General features: G+C 31.4%; 3 protein-coding genes across 6 annotated transcripts; all 3 read right to left on the reverse strand.

Moving 5' to 3' along the window:
- Nucleotides 1-60: 60 nt before the first annotated feature.
- On the reverse strand, nucleotides 61-4,309 carry LOC114178125 (vacuolar iron transporter 1-like). The gene is made up of 4 exons (XM_028063852.2): nucleotides 4,065-4,309; nucleotides 3,894-3,979; nucleotides 1,889-2,003; nucleotides 61-529 (listed from the first exon to the last, which is right to left on the reverse strand). The coding sequence occupies exons 1-4, from the start codon at nucleotides 4,292-4,294 to the stop codon at nucleotides 232-234; spliced, it is 729 nt and encodes a 242-aa protein (XP_027919653.1). The 5' UTR covers nucleotides 4,295-4,309; the 3' UTR covers nucleotides 61-231.
- A 5,782-nt stretch (nucleotides 4,310-10,091) lies between these two features.
- HSFA8 (heat shock transcription factor A8) lies at nucleotides 10,092-13,171 on the reverse strand. The gene is made up of 3 exons (XM_028065619.2): nucleotides 12,812-13,171; nucleotides 10,662-11,758; nucleotides 10,092-10,479 (listed from the first exon to the last, which is right to left on the reverse strand). The coding sequence occupies exons 1-2, from the start codon at nucleotides 13,034-13,036 to the stop codon at nucleotides 10,889-10,891; spliced, it is 1,095 nt and encodes a 364-aa protein (XP_027921420.1). The 5' UTR covers nucleotides 13,037-13,171; the 3' UTR covers nucleotides 10,092-10,479; nucleotides 10,662-10,888.
- A 1,902-nt stretch (nucleotides 13,172-15,073) lies between these two features.
- LOC114177398 (Tetratricopeptide repeat (TPR)-like superfamily protein) lies at nucleotides 15,074-18,661 on the reverse strand. 4 transcript variants are annotated; one of them, XR_014993933.1, is made up of 2 exons: nucleotides 16,246-18,661; nucleotides 15,074-15,158 (listed from the first exon to the last, which is right to left on the reverse strand). XR_014993933.1 is itself a non-coding variant. In XM_085671381.1 (1 exon), the coding sequence occupies exon 1, from the start codon at nucleotides 18,598-18,600 to the stop codon at nucleotides 16,537-16,539; it is 2,064 nt and encodes a 687-aa protein (XP_085527507.1). In that variant the 5' UTR covers nucleotides 18,601-18,661; the 3' UTR covers nucleotides 15,920-16,536. The 4 variants fall into 4 exon arrangements, 1 of the variants encoding a protein (XP_085527507.1); XR_014993931.1 differs by lacking the exon at nucleotides 15,074-15,158 and adding an exon at nucleotides 15,681-15,747 and having other exon boundaries at nucleotides 16,214-18,661; XR_014993932.1 differs by lacking the exon at nucleotides 15,074-15,158 and adding an exon at nucleotides 15,683-15,747.
- Nucleotides 18,662-19,777: the final 1,116 nt, after the last annotated feature.

Raw genomic sequence — 19,777 nt, forward strand, 5'->3', positions numbered from 1 at the left:
AAAATGCAAAAAATCTGAAAAGTTTGATTGCAAAAGATATTATATTTAGTCTTAAAACTCAATATGATTGATCAACCATTACAAACACCGAAGCCATGTTCAATTATAGACCCAAGAGAGAAAATTTAGAAGCAAGATGATATCTTCACACCAAAACATAATAAAAGATTGCATGGAAGGGAAAGTAAAAAACCATAGCAAAGTATGAAAAAGAAAAAGATCATTGGAGATCTATGGATTGAAAGCTTTTGCCATACCAAAAGCAGCTGCAGAGGCGATAGCACCAATTAGAGCTGTTTCAAAAGCACTTCTAAATGGTTTATTGCCAGTGAAGTGGCCCTTGGCATAACCAAAAACCAGCAATGCAACCAATGTAACCATAACTGAGAACAAAACAGCCTCTGAAGCCCTTCGAATGAACATGTAAGGAACAAGAGGAACAAGACCACCAACTATGTAAGCAACTGCAATTGTCATTGCACTGTGCAATGCTCTCCTTGGGTCTGGCTTCTCTAATCCCAGCTCAAACCTGTAGTTAAATTGTTTAACACTAAGATTTCTAAAGCCATGCTTCACCAATGATACATTTAAAAACAATAAAAAGTTATGCATATGAACTATATGAACTTAATACATGTTTAAGAGATTTGTTGTTTTACTATTTTGTCCACTAAGCATGAAAGAATAATTTTATATGTGGAGTCAAGTTTTTTTACTTTTGTATGTAGATATCTAAAACTTTTGACTTCAAAATCGTGATAAATTAGTTTATCTTTAATGATTTTAAAGGATGATTGTGCCATATTGTCTTTGTCTATAATAACTACAACTTGTTTTGGAAGAATATACTTTAACATTTTTGCCAAGAAATGATTTTAGCATGATCTTGGCTAACATTATACAAAGACTTAATTATTGTTTTATTTCTTATTGGTTGATTTGGTTCATTTTATTTTCTTTCTTATTTTTTGGTTTAATTTGATCCTTTAATAGTTTAAAAAAGGTTCAATTTAATTTTTACAATTAAATTGACGTTAACATAGTGTTCGTACATGTCATCTGTTATTTTGTAAAATTTTTTATTTTTTTAAAATACAAATAAAATGGACAAATACTTTAGGTTAGTTTTTTAAGAAAAAATGAAAAACATTGTATTAAATCATTTTTGCGACAACTCTTCCATTTTTGTTGGTCTTTCGTATTTTTTCATCACTTTTTCAATTTAGCTTTATGGATTATTTAAATTAGACAACATTCAATTGATCAATGGGGTTTTGTAACGTAACCAGCTTGATAGATCTCATTTTCAATATCACTTATAACGGTACAATTAGATAATTTTTATAAGACTTAATTACTATTTTGATTCATAATTAGTTAATTTAGTTCATTTTGATCTTATTATTATTTTTATTTAATTTGGTCTTTAATTTTAAAAAAAATTAATTTGGTCTTTACATGACATTAACACTATCTGTATATATTATATATTATTGTGTGGAAATTTCAATTTTATTTTTATTTTTTTTTAAATTAAAAAAAAAAAACTCTACTTACAATGAGTTGAGTAATAATATTTTACGAGTAAGGATAGTTTGGTAAGTATTTGTTGTTTTAATTTTTAAATAAATTTTTTACTTAAAAAATGACATGGGTTTACCTTGAATGAACCATAACACTTTTTGTTACATTGATCATGTGAACTTTGTTTATCTGTACGTTTTTTTCTTATTCTCTAAGCCACGTAGGTTGGTACGAACCCGTGAGAAGGAGACTAATCAATAATCAAGTCATACCACATTTGCACATTTTGTATTTGGAAGACTCAAAAGAGACAAAAATAAAAAAGATGTTAAAGTAGGTGATGAAGTTGAACGTAAGAACTTACTTCATCATGAAATCAAGCCATGCCTGAGGGTTTTTACTCAGAGCATTCACCACAGGTGCGTATTCGTGTGCTTCTATCCCATACTCAGCTAGTATTTCTCCTACCTCTGCTGCTTCTGTTTTTTCACAAAACCCTCATATTTATCACCATCTGCATTACTGTTAGGTTTTACAGAGGGGGTTTCACCGGGGAGAACAACACCAATGAGACCTGAGCCCAACCACATAAGACATTGACACCACTCTCAACCCAAAACCTTAAGGCAATGGGTTTATGGGTCTTTATACTTATATAGTGCTCTATTTTCTCAATTCTGGTCAATGTGGGACTTAGACTCACACTTGGATTCCTAACAATCTCCCCCCTCAAGGGTGAGTCCCTTCAACCACATTGGTACACTCCCCCTCCAGCGGAAGCATTCCCAACCACGAGTACTCCTTTTCTGTCCTTTTCTGTACCGCCGTTCTTTCTTAACGGGACACGCTTTACCTGACCCACACTGTCAGGAAGACTTTCGATACTAGGACCATACTGCACTCGTCTGAGCCGGTATTAACCATCGGCTCTGATACCACTTGTCAAGTTTTACAGAGGGGGTTTCACCGGGGAGAACAACACCAATGAGACCTGAGCCCAACCACATAAGACATTGACACCACTCTCAACCCAAAACCTTAAGGCAATGGGTTTATGGGTCTTTATACTTATATAGTGCTCTATTTTCTCAATTCTGGTCAATGTGGGACTTAGACTCACACTTGGATTCCTAACAATTACTACATTCACAAATCCCTAATTCTGTGTTCCAATCCTCAAATTCACAAATTATAACTAAACAAATTATACCTTCTAATGTTTTAATCTTATATGCTAGTTTGGTAATTTTTAGTCTTATTATAAATTTACACGCTAAAAATTAAAAATAATACATATTAGATTAAGATGGTATGTACAAAGACTAATACTTTTTTGGGTATAAAAGACAAAACATTATTCATCTAGCAGTCGCAATGCAATCCGCAAATATATGCATAAGTTGATCAACAAAATTGACAATTTCTTTTACCTCACAGAATGTAGTTTAAGGTAAGGACAACAATAAATATGGACCTTTCAAAAACAATTTTAGTAAAATAATTTATTTTTAAATAAATATATTATTTTGATAGAGACAGATTTTGTGATTAATTAAAAAAAAAAAAACCAGTGCTTTGTCAAACAGGAACTCATCAATTTTTTTTTTTATAAATGTAATTAAGTGAGTGTATAATATTTTTTAGTTAATTAAGTCCCATCATAACCACCACAATTCAATTTCTCCTCTTACAAGATTCACAATATCACAGCCTATCCATCATAAATCCCATAATATACTCAATTCAATTCAGCAAACAAAAAATCATGTTGAAGTATACTTTTGTGTTCTTGTTTAGAAGAAAAAATATATATAATTCACACAAAATAGATCAACTAGCCACATTAAATTTTATAAATTTCTTAATATTTTTTAAAATTATAATAATAATAATTATTTATATCACAAAACAAAAATTATATATATTAATCGCATAGTTAAATATATCAAGCATTAATAAAATTAAAATATTTTGATAAGTATAATTAAATAACGTTAAATTAGTTAAAAATTGATCATATTCAAAAAAAAATATTTCATTCTTCTAAATAAGGGAAAGTAAAAAGAAAATAATAATGTTGAGTACGTCTATAGAAAGAGGAATACTTTTATCTTGTGTATAAATGAGTCAACTTATTTTTCTAATAACGTTTTATATATTGTAAAAAATTAATTAATTAAATTGTTAAATTGAATGATATTATTTAAATGATTATATGTATACTAAAATATTTATTTATGATATAAATAAAAGTATTTAAATAGTACATGTTAAAATACTTTTCAAATTTTATGAAATTTCGAATATAAAATTTAACCGTAAGATGAATTAATATTATATATATAATTAAAAGAAAAAACAGAAGAAACCAGTTTCTGGCACTGCGATTATTTCTTCTTGCTCCCTTTTCAATTCTCTGTCATAATGATCGGCTTCACTCTTAGCTGCCAAATAACTGCACAATGCAACAAACAAAATTTTAGGAATCTCAAACGATACTAGAGAATTGTGAGTGCAAAGAGTTGTTTCGTGAAACGTACCCTCCGAGACCCATCGAGATGGCGCCGGCGACGACTTCAGCTATGCCGGCAGTGAGAACGATGGCGGAGGTGGCATCGGTGCCGGAGAGACCGGCGGCGAGAGCGAAAGGAACTGTGAGGCCGTCGGAAACGCCAATGATGATGTCGCGGACGACTTTGCCGGCGGTGAAGTGCTTCTCAGTGTGGACATTGAGAAGGCCCTCTTTCTCATCTTCCAAGGTAACAGCCATTGGTGCGAGTCTGAAATGCAATTGAAGTTCATAAATATAGCCTCCAATCCTTTTTTAGTCGAATATTTTTAAATGTGGTAAGTATTTTTTTTTTCTTTTTCATTTTTGCATGCTGTTTTTGGACACTTTTACTGTCATAATCTGAATTTGTCAGATTAAATGTCATATCAAATATTGATGTTTCTTAAAAACAATATTATTAATGTAAGGATTGATATTCGGTCAGACTATTTTTTTTATTTATTTAGAGAATCAGCTAAAGTAAATAAGAATAAAAACATAATTTTAGTTCAATTTGATTTTCTTTTATTTTTTCTCTCGTACAAAATTTTATAACGTACTTTTTACATTGTAAAAGTTAAATGTTCCATAATTTTAATTATTTCTAATAATCTCATCTATTTTTATTGTATCATGATTTAACTAAATTTTATCCCTATTAAGGTTTACATAAAAAATATATAAGAGAAATATAAACATTATTTACGGTTAATAATAACAATGAACTTTTATATAGGTTACTTAACATATTTTACATTGTTTATCAACTGCTGTGAAATATGAAGTAGTAAATGTTTTAAATGTTTAACTGCTGTGATTTAACTTTAACATATTTTTAGATGAAAATGACAAGATTGACTTGATTTTAAAATTTTAAGACATCAAATCGATCAAACTCTTTATGGATAAGTAAAAATAATAAACTTTAACTAATGAAATGATAAGAAAAAGTTAAAATGATAATTTAACCTAAAATAAGTAATATATGTACTGTTCTGACTTTCGATACAAATACTTATGAATGGTAATGTTGATAGTAATTACATTTAAAAAAAATGTTCCACTATTATCCGATAATAAATTATTAGGTATAATAAGTTTGTCAATTTTTATAATAGTTGCTTTAAATAACGCTTATAACGTCATTAATGGTTTAAATTACTTTAAATTTCTATAAATTACGCGTATAGAAGAAACTAAAGATATATTACTAACATGTTTAAACCTTTAAACTGACAATAATATTAAATTGTTATTCGTATCACGTTTCAAAGAATCCCGATTAGTATCACAATATTATCTTGCCTTTGTAAATCTTATAATGTGATAAACATTTAAGTATTTTATATAAAAAAAAACACTTTATTAATAAGACTGTTGTTAATTTGACACTTAATTTAGTTTTATGAATTCAACAATTATCTTAAATATTAATACTAAAATATCATTTTCATTAATTTTTCCTTTCCGCTGCAAAAAAGCTAAAGCAATAATTGTATGTATTATGTATATAAACTATTTTATGCAATATGTTCCAATAGTACATTTTACTAAGCAGCATTGTTTAATTTAAAAAAAAAAAAATCTTCTCGAACAACTGCATTAGAAATATCTTAACAAGTAATCGGTGCATTATTAGTTACTGATATTCTTTTCCACTTGCTTTATTTTATATTTTCCTTACCATTTATACGATAACATCCAATTTACAAGTATATGATAAAAAAGCAAATTTCACATCACTTTTGATTTTTATTTAAAGGTTTAATTAGTCGAATAATACTCACTTTTGTTTGGATTTGTATTTAATACTCGTTTTTAGAGGGTGTCAATTAGTCCCAACTTTTGAAAATATGTCTCAATTATGTTTTTTTCAGAACAAAATTATCGGTACTGATGTTTTGACTTACAACATTGAGTATTAATATTTATATTAAAATTTAGTGGTAAAAATCATGAATAAAATTAACTACGTTAATATTTTTGCATTGAAGAGATCTAATTGAGATACTTTTGTAAAAGTTGAGACTCAATTGACATATCTTTTTTAACCGTAAATACCAAACTGATAATAAAAGTGGATATTATCTGACTAATTAAACCTTATTTAAAAGATAATTTTTAAGTATAACTTCTTGGCCTTTTCAAGCAGTATTCTATTTATTGTTTTAGATCTCAACTGTTTATATAAAAATATGTAAATGACAAAAAATCTTCACCTAAAAATAGATTTTGCATGATTAATAAATTAAACCAATATTTTTTTAGAAAAAAAAAAATATAGCACACGACATTTATTACTGAATATGGATACTGATCCAGGAATGCATCCAACAGAAGAGAGTAAATGCAATGTTAAGAGTAAGTGGTATTTGTTGGGATTTTTAAGACACATGTCGTTTTAATGTTGGTTGAGCTAAAAATTGACTTGGTGGGTATGTGCTCCATAGGAATGGCAATGGATATAATAGTACGGTATTCATTTCAATGTGACAACTTTTACCTCATCATGGTTAAATATATTTTTTCACGTCTCTTTATAATTTAGATAAAATTGTTTTTTATAGTGTTTATTCTAATTTTGTATTCATAATTTTTTTATTATAACATTTTTATATGTATATTTATACAATTAAGACAAAATTATTATTTTTAAGATATATTTTATTTTTTTTCATCATTCTTTTTGACTATCTAGCTGTCCATATAATTTAGATAAAATTGTTATTTTTAATATTTATTCTAATTTTTTTATTTTTAATATTTATCATTATTTTATATATGTATATTTTACTTACATTTTTTATTATTTTCTTATTTTCTTATACATGTGGATAGTTTAATTTGGATTAATAAATATTTATAATGTTTGATCGAATCCTACTTGGAGAGATTGAATTGATTCCAAATTCTGTAATTCGGAATGAAATGGTTTACTTTGATTGTTAAGAAGAGTAGATAACTTGTTTATCTTGTATTCTATCTCATCGTATCCCATTATGTTTTGCGATATCTGAGAATTGTCGTCAAAGTCAATATCGGGATATTCATTTGTTCGACAATCCGAGACTATTTAAACCAACCAATTAAAAATTCTTAGATATACCAGTACTAGCAATAGCAAGTGCATCTTTGATGCACTCATCAATTTTCTCGAAAAACAATTACCACTAACAAACATATTAATGATGAGAAACACTTTTTTGTGTTGTGTTATATTTGTATTATTATCACTATACCATGTAATACGAATAAAATTGTTATTATTAATGTTTACTCTAATTTTATAAGGCTATTTATCTTATAATAATTATATATAATAAGATCACTAATTTAAATATCTCATACATTACACCATTGAAATACAAAAGTGTCCTTGAATGACATGAATATATTCAAATGAATATTGTTGTATCATATATCTAATGTATGAAGTACATCTTTTAGAAAACAAATCAATATTAAGTATATCATACAAAAGACTATTACTTACCCCAAGTTAAGGAAGTCATATACCTACTTATTTGTTTAGTCTTCTACTCTTTAATGTCTTAATTATGTAATTAGATCATTTTGAAGTCATATACTTAATGAATTTACATGTTCAACGCTATGCGACAAGGATCGATACTATATGAGATATCCACAACGTATCATAAAGACATCATCATATGTATATGTATTTCATCTCATATATACATACCTCCTAATGATCTCACCATATCATTATCATCATATGCATATCAACATATATATCATACATTAATAAAACATCTCATTTATAATTAGTATGAGTGTGTGTACAACAACCATTCTCATTGCAACACATACATAATAACTAAAATATGTACATTTTCACAATAATTCATCGCTCGAGCAAAATCATCTTGCTAACCCATAATTAGGATCAAACTTTCTTCACTTTAGGAGTCACTCGTTGCTTAAGCAAGATTTATTCAAAGAGTGACATTAATTGTGTACTCTCCTCACTTCAATGCTCAATGTGTTGCTTAAGTGCTTATCATTCGAGTGTCTGGTTAATGCTTGAGAGATACACATATGTTGGAAGTTTCTCAACAAGTTCCAAAGCATTAACCACCATTACACTCAAAACTTGAACATGGCATATGTGTATGAATATATTAGTTTATTGAATTCATGCGCACTGTCACAACTCTTACTTGAGCATTAAACAAAATGCTTGAGGGTTTAACATACCAGTTGAGTGTCCATTATAACAATAGTGTAATATGCATCTAAGATAGTGAGTTGTATTGACCTCTTCCTTAATCTAAACGTGTGTCATTGCTTCAACATTTATAGCGTCAGATGATAAGTAATATTGCACATCACATAAGTGGTGAGATGTGTTGTTTGAATGATACTCAATCTAAGAGTACCCAAAACAGAACAACAAAGAACCAAACAATGTTTTAAACTTCTAAAAACTAATCGCAATACATCAAATATATTATTATTTTATGCTTCAAAAATACAACACTAACTCAATAATACTAACCAATTCTTTCAATATCATAAACATGAATATGTATATTTTCACCTCTTTATATATGTCATTTACTTTAACATCTAACAACAAAAGTCATTACATGAACATAAGTCTTAGACATTTTCTTCCTGCACCCCATCAATTCCAGAATTTATTTTCCGAAACAAAAAAAAAAATCCAATTTTTTTGTTTTCGAAAAACAAATGCCCTTCCGTGTTACGTAAAACATTTTTCATAAGATTTCTATAGAGTGGGACAACAAATTAATGGGTTGCAGAAAGTAATTGTCTCGTCGTAACTCCCCTTACCTAAATTGAAACCTGTCTATAAATAAAACTTTACTCTAACACTTTTAGAAATCCCAAAATTAATATAGATATTTTCTAAAAATCAAACCTTACAATAACAACATTTTCTCTTAACAAATCATTCATAAAGAATAAAAAAAATAATAAAATCTTAATGAAAAATATTTTACTTATCAAGATTCAGATTCAATCCATTTATTGAAAATCTTATGTTTTTTGTCTCCTTAAGTACAAGTAACACGATTTATAATGTTTTTTAGCTTAAGTTAAAAAAAAGAGAGAGTTCAGAAAGAGATATATTAAATAGAATAAAAATAAAAATATCTAACTTTTAGTTATAATCTTTAAAACCTTTATTCATTTAAAATGTACCTTAAATAAACTTATAGCATATAATTTAAATAAAATTTTTATTTCTAACTTCCTATTACTAATCATTTAGACACAACTTATGATATATTCACTCCCATTCGTATTAATATTTACCTTACTATATCACACTACATCTACATCTTGGATGAAAGTGTTATTATTAATGCTCACTCTAAACAGTTATCATAATCAATATCTAACTTATGAGTAATGTAATTCTAAGTTGAAACGTCTTACATGTTGTAATATTAGGATTTGTTTCTGATAAACGTGGAAAACGGTATAAGAAAAACAAGAGAATAGAGTTAGGAAAAGAATACCAAACGCAAAAAAGGAAAAAAAAAAAAAAAAGAAGAAGACAGAAAGCACGAGTTACGTAATATTGTAAGAAGAAAAAGAATACCAAGGAAATCATAATATTGTAAAATAGATATCCACTTGTTTGTTTTCCTAACATGGATGCGCGTTACGTCACCAACTATTAAATATTTGAAATATTATTGCTTTCATTATTAATTATTTATGTAAATTAACGTGTTAAACAGTAGTTTATGCAAAAATAAAGATATACAACTTTTTATTTATTCGCCTTGTCCAAAAATAACTACAGTTTTAATATTTAAAAAAATTGAAACTTATAAAAATAATATATTTATAGAGTAAAATTGTTTTAAGAAATAATCTATTTATTATTTTAATCTAGCAATGATTATGGATAAGAGGTAATAGCTTATAGAGTAATGATCTTCTCGAGAATTTCTCATGTGACTAATCTGTGTTCCCAGACTCCTAATAAATTTACATGTACCCGTTAAACAGCCCAAAATGTTTTGAAGTTAGCCCTGATCCTTAATTTAGGAAGGAAAAAAAAAATGATGTCATACTATGATGTCCCTTTTTGTGGGGGCAACAAAATCTCTTGGCCGCCATATCAAACACAAACATGAGTTCAGAGGCATGAGAACTATACAGGTAGGTAGTAAGAGAAAGAAGACAAACAGCACGTCAGAAGCACTGGCTTCTGCAATAATATGCAAAAGTAGTATGCATGCATCATATGAAATTTTATATATGAAGGCATGTCCAAAAACATGCAAAAAATAAAGGTGCCGTTCTCCCTTATAATTCTCCAAGTAGAAATATTTGATCCATCATAAATAGGTAGCCGCACTACCAGACATCTCCCATTCTCACATCTGTCAGGATGCTAAAACCTGTGCACCAGGAAAATCAGGATTAGTTTTCAGATACAAACTGAACCTTACTGACAGCAAAAATATCAACAGAACCTTCAAACTCTTAAAGTATGTTTAAGCATTCTATCAAAGAACACACACACACACAAAAAAAAACATGTATATTTAGCATCTCAACAGATAAATGAGAGCAGGCTTACACGGATTCTAGATGAGGATCTCTAGCATGAAAGATAGGAGAGAAAATAATTGCGACTTAATACTATAATATAATTATAGCGCCAACCGAGCAATTTGTTAAGACAGCCCAGCTGAAAAATATCTGATGGACATTAATACTTCCTTCCCTATATATTGTTAGTTTCAGAAACAAAAGCTCCATTAGCTCAGTATGAGATTCCAAACTCTGGCCCCTCCAAATTCCAACTCATTCTCGATTTTTCTCCATCTCAACAATCATCGATTCAAAAGTTCGAAAATTTTCATTTGGGGTCTCAGATATTGTCGGTTCTATTTCCATTCCATTATCCGTGCGCTCCTCACTTTCTTTATTAGAATCTTCAATGTTTCCCGAAAAAGGACTGCCTAGAAAAAGCTGTTCCCATGAACCGTCATCAGGTAAATCTGGTAGGAGAAATGGAGAATGGTTTTCTAATGGACTAAATTTTTCATCCAGAAGCACTTTCATGAACTCAGAACTAATGCACAAGTCTTTGAGCCCATCTGCAGAGAGCTCAGGTTCTGTTTGTTTTTCAAAAGCTGGAGATAGGGGAACTACAGGCTTGAGTTTTTCACCTACTGGTGGCTTATACTTTATTATCATCCCATCAGAAGCAATTGGCTTGTCATCTTGTTTATCTTGATCTAATATATTCCATGATTCAGACAAACGCCAATTATTTTCCTTTGGATGAAGCAATTGAACCAGGAACCCAGGGCTTTGCACGACCATGACTAAGAATGATAGCATCTGTTGCTGATGCTTTTCCATTCCTTGAAGGCGATCACTCAGGAGCAGCAACTTGTTCTCAGCAGATTCCTGGTGTTGCCTGAGTTTGACCAACTCCTGGGTCAGCGAATTCTTATCAGATTTGAGATTCTCAACTTCTTTCCAAAGGCCATGATGGGGTACCTCTTGGGATGGTTCATCACTGTTGTCATTCTCAGGCAATGCTTTTTGTTGGTCTGCAACGTGTGGATGTTTTCTTCTGCGTATATTTTTCAACAATTGCTTTTGACCCCTAACAAAATTTTCATTGGCAAATTCCCAGCAATCCGTATCAATTTTCCTGAAACCCTGTTAGATATTTCAGTTCCCAATTAGTCACAGTAAAAGACTGTCCCCTCAACCATAACAAATGACACAGATATAAAGGAACAAACAGATAGAGGCAACAAACACGCACACCAATATAAACAAGCGGATACTCCTTACATGTTGTAGCTTCTCACAAAGTCGGGTGTTATTTAAAATGCTTTTTATTTGTCAGTCAACAAGGATCCCCCCACCCCAATGACTAGGTTGTCATGGAATAACGAGGCCAATTCAGAAATTAACAACTAAGTAGGTATAAAGTCAGTATTAAGGGAATGGAACAGAACATTTCTTCCAAGACTGTGCATTGAATTAAAGTTTGTAAACTTAAGTTTGAAGCAATCTAATTCTCCAAATTGATAGTGTGTTTGGCTATCAATTGCAATGACCTAAATCTACATTCGACCTGCAAGACAGAAATTTATGTTTCTCTTCTTCACTAATAGATACCCAAACATGCTTTTGAGTTCGCATAAGCATCCTTGATAGCGCTTTCAAAAACATTGGTTCAAGTTAAAATGAAGTGTGCATAGGCAACCATATCCAAATTGAGTTTACTGGACAAAAGTAACTTGTATAAGAAATATGAACACTATTCTAGGATGTAAGGTCAAAAAGAATGAATAAACAAATAAACGAACAGTACTCTAAAATAATATCTTAAGAGCACAGAACAATTTATGGAGCGGGTAAAACTCATGCGAACAAACACCAATTTATTTTGCATCTAGTTGCCGACACAATTTCAAAGGCTCACTCAACAGAAAGGGTTTTCAAGTGCATGCAAGAGTTATATACATCGAACAGCGAGTTTCTGCATCGCAACCATAACCTAATTTTTTTAACACCACCAACAATTTCAGGCACTCTGTAAGAACATTGAAATTGCAGCCAATTTATGAATCACAAAATCAGATGAAGACGAATTATAAACATACCAAATAATATTTATTTATTTATTCATCTTCAAGATAACTAAGAGAAACAAACGACTGAAACAGAATTGAGCTGAAGAAAAGAGTGAAAGAGACGAACATAAATATTGAGTTGTCTAATAAAACTGGAGAAATTGTTGTGTTTGAAATAGGTGGGAAGTAGCGTGACGGAGAATTGCGTGGTGTCAGATATGACGAAACTGTCGCCGCCATCGCTCCAACGGATAACGGAGTCCGTGTTCCGGTCTTCCACCATATCGTAACACTTCTTCAAGAACGGAGGCACCGCACCTGAACCAGAACCATTTTCGTTCGATTTCACCATCGCGCATACAACAAACAAGAGAAGAGAAGAGCGAGAAAAGGGAACTGAAGAGATGAGTTCAAAGTTGTAAACTCCAAACAAAATGAAATGAAATTTCCATGCGGCTCCTTATGTACCGTCACAGCACTTTCCAACCTTTTTCTTTTTTTGGGGTTTTCGAATCAGACCCACACCTCAGATATTTTATTTAAGATATAAATTAAAAATTAAATTGGTATATCTTTTTCACTATGTTTGGTCTTTTTTTATTATAGTTTAATTTACTATTCGAATATTTTAATTTGGTTTCGGTTCAACTCTCCCTACTCGAAATGCAAGTATGTCGTTTCTGTATTACTTGCACGAGGAGTTATCCTTCTCGTTCGTTCCAACTGAAACGGTCCAATTATATAAGTTTAAATTTTTTTAAAATATATAAAAGTATTTTAATGTGTCAGTCACTGAAATTCTGAACAATGAATTTGGAAATGCATTACAGACTAACCGTGCTAAAAAAATTTACATATTGTATAATGGTATTACAGATATAGTTAGTTGAAGTTTTATTTTTGAAATTTACATTTAATTAAATACTCTACATGCTTCCAGCGTGAAATTTTGAACCAAAAGCCTACTTATAATACTATGTAAGTATTGTTATTTCAAAATAAAGTTATTTTTCAATAGGGTTTGTTAGGTCAAGACTTTTTTTCAAGCAGGATTTCATTTGTTTTTATGACTGACAAATGAAGATTTTACTAATATGTTTAGCTTCAAAATTATTTAATACTAGATGTGCGATAAGTTAAATTTAATTAGTCCTACAGTATGGATCTACAAGCTATCATTTCAACAATTTTGATTTCTACTTATATTTTTGGTTAAACTATACTGAAGCATGTAAATTTCGTGGAAAAAAATCTAATTATTTTGTGAATGAATTATGATTTAGCTGAATAATAAATTTATTTTCTTTGCTTCTTAAGAAAAAGTTGGCCAGTTATTTAATATTGGAGAAAAAATTCATTAAAACAAAGACGTGGGAGCAAGAGCAACTTAATGCTATAATAAATTTGTTCACCCAAACATCAAATTTAATTTTAGGTCATACAAATATGGCATTTGTTGTTGAATTCATTGATGACCCTTGAACTGTTTAATTCAATAATTTAATTCATTATAAAAAGTTCAACCATATAAATCATGAAATTGTTATTTTCTATTTTCTTTTTGTTTACTTTAACGATTTATTTTTGTACACCTTACCATTTGTTTAATCAATTGAAATAATCAAAGGCATAATTATTTTCATTTTTGAGAAGGATTGAATCTTTAAATAATTAATTGTACTAATTTGTAAATAAAAATGTTTACAACTTACTATTTCACACAGCAATCTTAACATCTATAATATTAGATAAGTTAATTTCCATATGCTGATAATTTTGAAAATCTTGAGCTTCCGCTATTTTAATAAAACACACACAATTTATTGATAAAAAGTATTTTAAAAGGAATGTGCCAAAAATATTTTATTGATCAGGCAAATTGTGAAGTATTCAGGTCAACAGACAAGTCAAGTCATCATTATTTAGGCTTCTTATTTATTTTTCTGACAGACACATTATTCAGTTTGTAGTTATGCTTGTTTTTACCTCTACTGAGACCAGGAAAAAGTTAAGGAAAAATAGGTAACGTAGACATGTTTTACTGTGTGATGAGTTGGGTTTGACTACTAACAATTGTAAAACTTCATAACTTTAACACTGTTGCTGTTAGAGAGTTATGTATCATTGTATATGTAAGATCATAAGAGTTGTTAAAGTTGTAGTAGTTTTGTCAGAATTTACACCAGTGGCTCTGATGTTTTCTTTTCAAGTCTTGTTAGCAAATAAAGTGAAATATTTGACCTTCCATGGGGCATCAAATGGTGTAACCTTGTGCATTATTAGAGTAACCCATTTATTCTTAGAAATGGCGAGGAAATTTCTTTCATAAGATTATTGACCCAAGAACTATGAGTAAGAAGCTATTCATGGAATCTAAACACCAAGATTTACCTTCAGAGTCGCTGACCCTTAAATCTGCAAGGTCCAAGTTCACCAGAGACTTGAGGGGTTCTTGTCTACCAATGATATCTGATCTGGTTTAATGTTAAGGACTAAAGATTAGGGGAAATGCTCTGGAATCAAAAAAGAATGAAATACTGTTTAAATTTTGCACTCAAGAACTGCAGAACATGATGAAAGAATTAAAATCCCTTCATTTTTCTTTTTTCTTTTTTTTTTTGACAATACAGAACAATCTAAAGCAGCTGTCTGGAAAAGGTATAAATAAACAAATAGGAAGCCCGGTGAAGGCTCAAATTTTGTCAATCTCAACTCAAGCTGGAAAAACCCAAATCCATAAGCTAGCAAATCGGTAGAATGCTAATTTCCTTCGGCAAAAATCCTTCTATCTCTTGTGGATTTCCACGGAGAAAATTCATTATTCTTATTTTGCCAATTAATTCAGAAGAACTAGCAAGCAATTGCATAATCTAAATATTCTGTTTTTCGTTAATTTTCATATTATATACATGGAATATTTGATATTCATGTAACATAAACTAATAAAGGAAAAGCACAAATAATTCATAAAAAAAATAATTGTAAAATGTATACAAAAGGATATTTGAAGAATGTTTATCTTGTGTCAGGCAGAAAATATTGGTGTCGTTCAGCAATCTGCGTCTGGAAACAAAAATGGAAAAACCAGAAAATTCTTTATCACGTTCATAGACACCAAGACAGGATAATTAAGAAGTCAATAAAAATCAGAAACTCAAAGACTACCCATGTACTTCCATATGAGATACAAAAGAGGTTAAATTTGAAGAAAAATATGGAGGAGAAACAGAAGACATAATCTCGAAGAACTCCTTACTAAATTGTAACTCAAAAAAGCCCTAGCTTAAAAAATTCATGTTCTTGAATCCTAGTACTTTCCCTCTAATGGCAGTATAAGACCACAGAGAAAGACAATTGGCGCTGTAAAGACTCATCAATGACGTTCACAACTCAAATGCGTGTCTTTTATATCTGTTTATTAACATTTTTGGTTGAATTGATTGTGTAGGAAGTCAAATAGGCAATGAAATACATCAAAACAGGACCTTCTGCACCCAACAGAAATTTGTAGAAGTAATTGAACACTCACAATGCTGCTAAAGGTAGGCAATCAGTACTCACTCAATTCAAAACGCTTCCAAGAAATTTGACAATGTGTAATCCCAATCCCCACTCTGAAGCTATCTCTTCAAAAAGCTGAGAGCACACAGGCCTTATCTCAAATACAATTTTGATGGCATGGCTTTCCTATGGCATGGCAACCAACTTCTTAACCAATTTTTTGCCTTGATTATAGTCTGTCTTTTTTACACTGATTTCGTAGCATTTTTACTCAACCTCTCAGTTTAGTACTGCTTATGCAGTTATAATGTCGACATGCTTGGTTTCCCCTTTCTAGTCATAGTTGCTATTTCACCAGTAGTCTCCACATGAACAAGATCCATTTCTAAAATGGTGAAATCGGCTATTATCCCTTACAATGATTTCCCTGCCAACAATCTTTGCCATAAATTTAATTGCAGTGTGGCAATCCACGCACACCCGGATGTTCTTTATTACACGGATGGTTGTACCAGCAGTAGTGCTAATGATGCCAAATGCTATGGCAAGTCTCTCACTGTGGGTGCGCAACAGGTCGCGTTTATGCTCCTCATCAACATCATGTAGCACCTCCTTTGTGTCAAGGACGTAACCTTCTTTCTCCATCTGTTCCAACAAAATCTTCAACGCCTCATTTATTTTGTCATAATATGGATGTGATTCGTCTCCAGCCAGAAAAGTGTGTACTTTGTTCCCAACCTCAATCCAGCTGCATCCTGGAGTCTTCTTCAAGCCCTTTTTCCTCACGTGGACTCTCAATTTCGCAGCATCTCTCCATCTTTGGGCGGCTGAATAGATGTTGGACATCATAACATACGCCCCCATGTTCTCAGGGTCAACCAAAAGTATTTTGTCAACAACCTTTTCAGCCAATTCAATATTCTTATGAGCCCTGCAAGCAGCTAACAATGCTGACCACACACTTCCTGTTGGTTCCACTGCCATGTTAGAAATAAAGTCATAGGCTTCCTCCAATCTTCCAGCTCTACCAAGAAGGTCCGCAACAGCAGCATAGTGCTCCAGGCCAGGAGCAATACCAAAATCCGATTGCATACTGTTAAAATACCTCCATCCTTCATCCACCAACCCAGAATGGTTACAGGCAGTTAAAACACCAATAAATGACACATAACATGGCTTCACTCCATCAAGTAACATCATCTCAAACAAGGAAACTGCATCAAGGGCATGCCCGTGCATCGCACATCCCATAATGATGGCAGTCCAAGAAACCATGTCACGCTCACGCATCTCTATTCTGTCAAAAATATACCTAGCCATCTTAATATTACCACATTTGGCATACATGTCCACCAAAGAGCTAGCTATAAACTTGTTACCATCAAACCCAAGTCTAATTATATATCCATGAAGTTGCTTCCCCAAGTTCAAGGCTGTCAAGTGAGCACAGGCCGGTACAACACTCGAGAATGAAACCTGCATTGGCTTTACCTTCTTCTTCAACATTAGACGAAAGAACCCGAGCCCCTCATCAAATCTCCCATTCTGCACGCAGCCAGCAATGATGGAGTTCCACGAAATGGCGTCTCGATTAGACAAGAGGTAAAAGGCACGAACGGAGAGCTCCACATGAGTACACTTCGCATACATATCAATCAAACTACTTCCAATGAAAACATCCTTGTCAAACCCGTGTCTAACGGCATAGCCATGAATTTCCTTTCCTTTGATAACATCAACATGCTCCGCAAAAATAGGAAGAACGCTAGACAAAGTAAAGGAATCAGGCCTCAAGTTTTGCCTACCCATTTCCCTAACCAAGTCCAACGCCTCTTCATACATACCATTCTGCGCATTCCCGGCAATAACAGTGTTCCACGAAACAACATCCCTAACAGGCATTCTGTCAAACACCTTCCTAACAGAGTCTATTTTCACAGTAAAATTATTATTAACATTGTTTCTATTATTATAATTATTATGGTAGTGTTGCGTTTGGGGAAATTGGTCGAGCACGTGGTTGGCGGAAAGGTGGGGGTGGAATTTGGAGTAGACATTCATCAACGCGTTGGCGGTGTACAAATCGAAGTGGAAGCCGAGGCGAATGGCGGAGGCGTGGAGCGACTGAGCTAGAGGAAAGTGTTTGAGAAGCGTGGACGCTTTGAGGAGGGAAGGAAACACGTGGCGGTCGGGGGAGACGCCGGAAGCGCGCATGAGGTTGAAGGTGGCGAGGGAGTGGCGGAGGAGGCCGTACGCGGTGTAGCATTTGATAATGCAGACCCACGCGAGGGAGTGAGAGTGCGGTGTTGCTCTGGCTTTCACGATTTGCGCGTGGAGCTGTTTCGCGTGGCAGGCGGAAACCACCGTGTTCGGGTTGTGGAGGATTCTTCTCGTCGCACTTTGGGTGGAACTCATTGAAGGGTTGGGTTTTGCCGGGGAATTTCCTCAACGTCTGAACCTATTTATATGGTCTACTACGATTCTAATAATTACTTGAAAGAACAAAATAATCATCATTACACATTTTAATACTTTCATGTTATTCTTAATCACTTGTGTATACTCTTGATCACTTTTGAGATAGATAAATTGTAAAATAAAATAAGTCATTAAACAATTTTGTTTGGTGATCAAATTGTTCACTAAATCATGTTAAAAGAAAAATTATAAATCCTTAATCCTATATAACCTTGAATACATGTTCATTAAGGAATAAGTGTAGTTGTCTAATTTCTCCATGTACTAAGTTCAACAAAATATTATGTTATGTTGAACTCTCTCGCTTAAGGAATTAGATCTATTTTATCCTTTGACATATTCTTTTGTCCTTTTCACTTATACATTTGATTTTCTTTTTATTTATTTTTTTTATATTCTTCACTCTATGGTTGAGACATATATCATAATTGCTTAATTTCAAATCTTTCTAAATAGTTCATAGACTTTCGCACTTTAGAGACGATATCATTCAGTAGGAGAAAAGACCTTATCTTATCACACTTTAATATATTCTTTAAAGTAATTATGAGTCGTATTACTCAGACTCAACAGATAATAGTTATTACTCACTCACACTTAACAAATAATAGTTATTTTCCATCAAAACTAAATATCCTATCATTCAATAAATATAAAATGAATTACTATGATATTCGTATAAACAAAAAATAGTTCCATCAAAACTGTTATTCATGTTATGAATGAAAGAAAAATTTTATTTTGCATCATAAAAGATAAATTCTCACACATTTCTCACTTAAGAACTCAAATATTATATAAAGGAAGTAAAGAAGATAAATGACAAAAGAAAAATAATGAAGAGAAAAATGCGCAATTTATATAGGTGAAAGAATTATCATAATAAACACGACTAAGTCTAAACCTTTTTATATCTTTCCAAAAAAAGAAAAAAAACATTTTCAATTACAAAGGGGAAAAGTTCGTCTTTAGTATAAGTTATTCAATTAACTCACTCATTAGGTGCACTTTTTTTCTAAAGAATATAATTTTGTATTATCTCAATTTGAATGCAAAATTAAAATTTATTTTTATTTAAAATTTTAATATATTTTGATGTTTAAACCTAAATAAA

This window comes from Vigna unguiculata, chromosome 3 (genome assembly GCF_037176805.1).
Source record: "Vigna unguiculata cultivar grain cowpea cultivar isolate G323 ecotype 2 chromosome 3, ASM3717680v1, whole genome shotgun sequence".
Taxonomy (NCBI): domain Eukaryota; kingdom Viridiplantae; phylum Streptophyta; class Magnoliopsida; order Fabales; family Fabaceae; genus Vigna; species Vigna unguiculata.

Excerpts from the sequence above, each read along its gene's own strand:
- LOC114178125 (XM_028063852.2), bottom strand. The coding sequence starts at position 4,294 with ATGGCTGTTACCTTGGAAGATGAGAAAGAGGGCCTTCTCAATGTCCAC. Across the intron at positions 2,004-3,893 it reads AATCGCAGTGCCAGAAACTG|AAGCAGCAGAGGTAGGAGAA; the intron begins GTTTCTTCTGTT and ends GTGAAAAAACAG. Across the intron at positions 530-1,888 it reads TGGCTTGATTTCATGATGAA|GTTTGAGCTGGGATTAGAGA; the intron begins GTAAGTTCTTAC and ends ATTTAACTACAG.
- HSFA8 (XM_028065619.2), bottom strand. The coding sequence starts at position 13,036 with ATGGTGAAATCGAACGAAAATGGTTCTGGTTCAGGTGCGGTGCCTCCG. Across the intron at positions 11,759-12,811 it reads TTAGACAACTCAATATTTAT|GGTTTCAGGAAAATTGATAC; the intron begins GTTCGTCTCTTT and ends AATATCTAACAG.
- LOC114177398 (XM_085671381.1), bottom strand. The coding sequence starts at position 18,600 with ATGAGTTCCACCCAAAGTGCGACGAGAAGAATCCTCCACAACCCGAAC.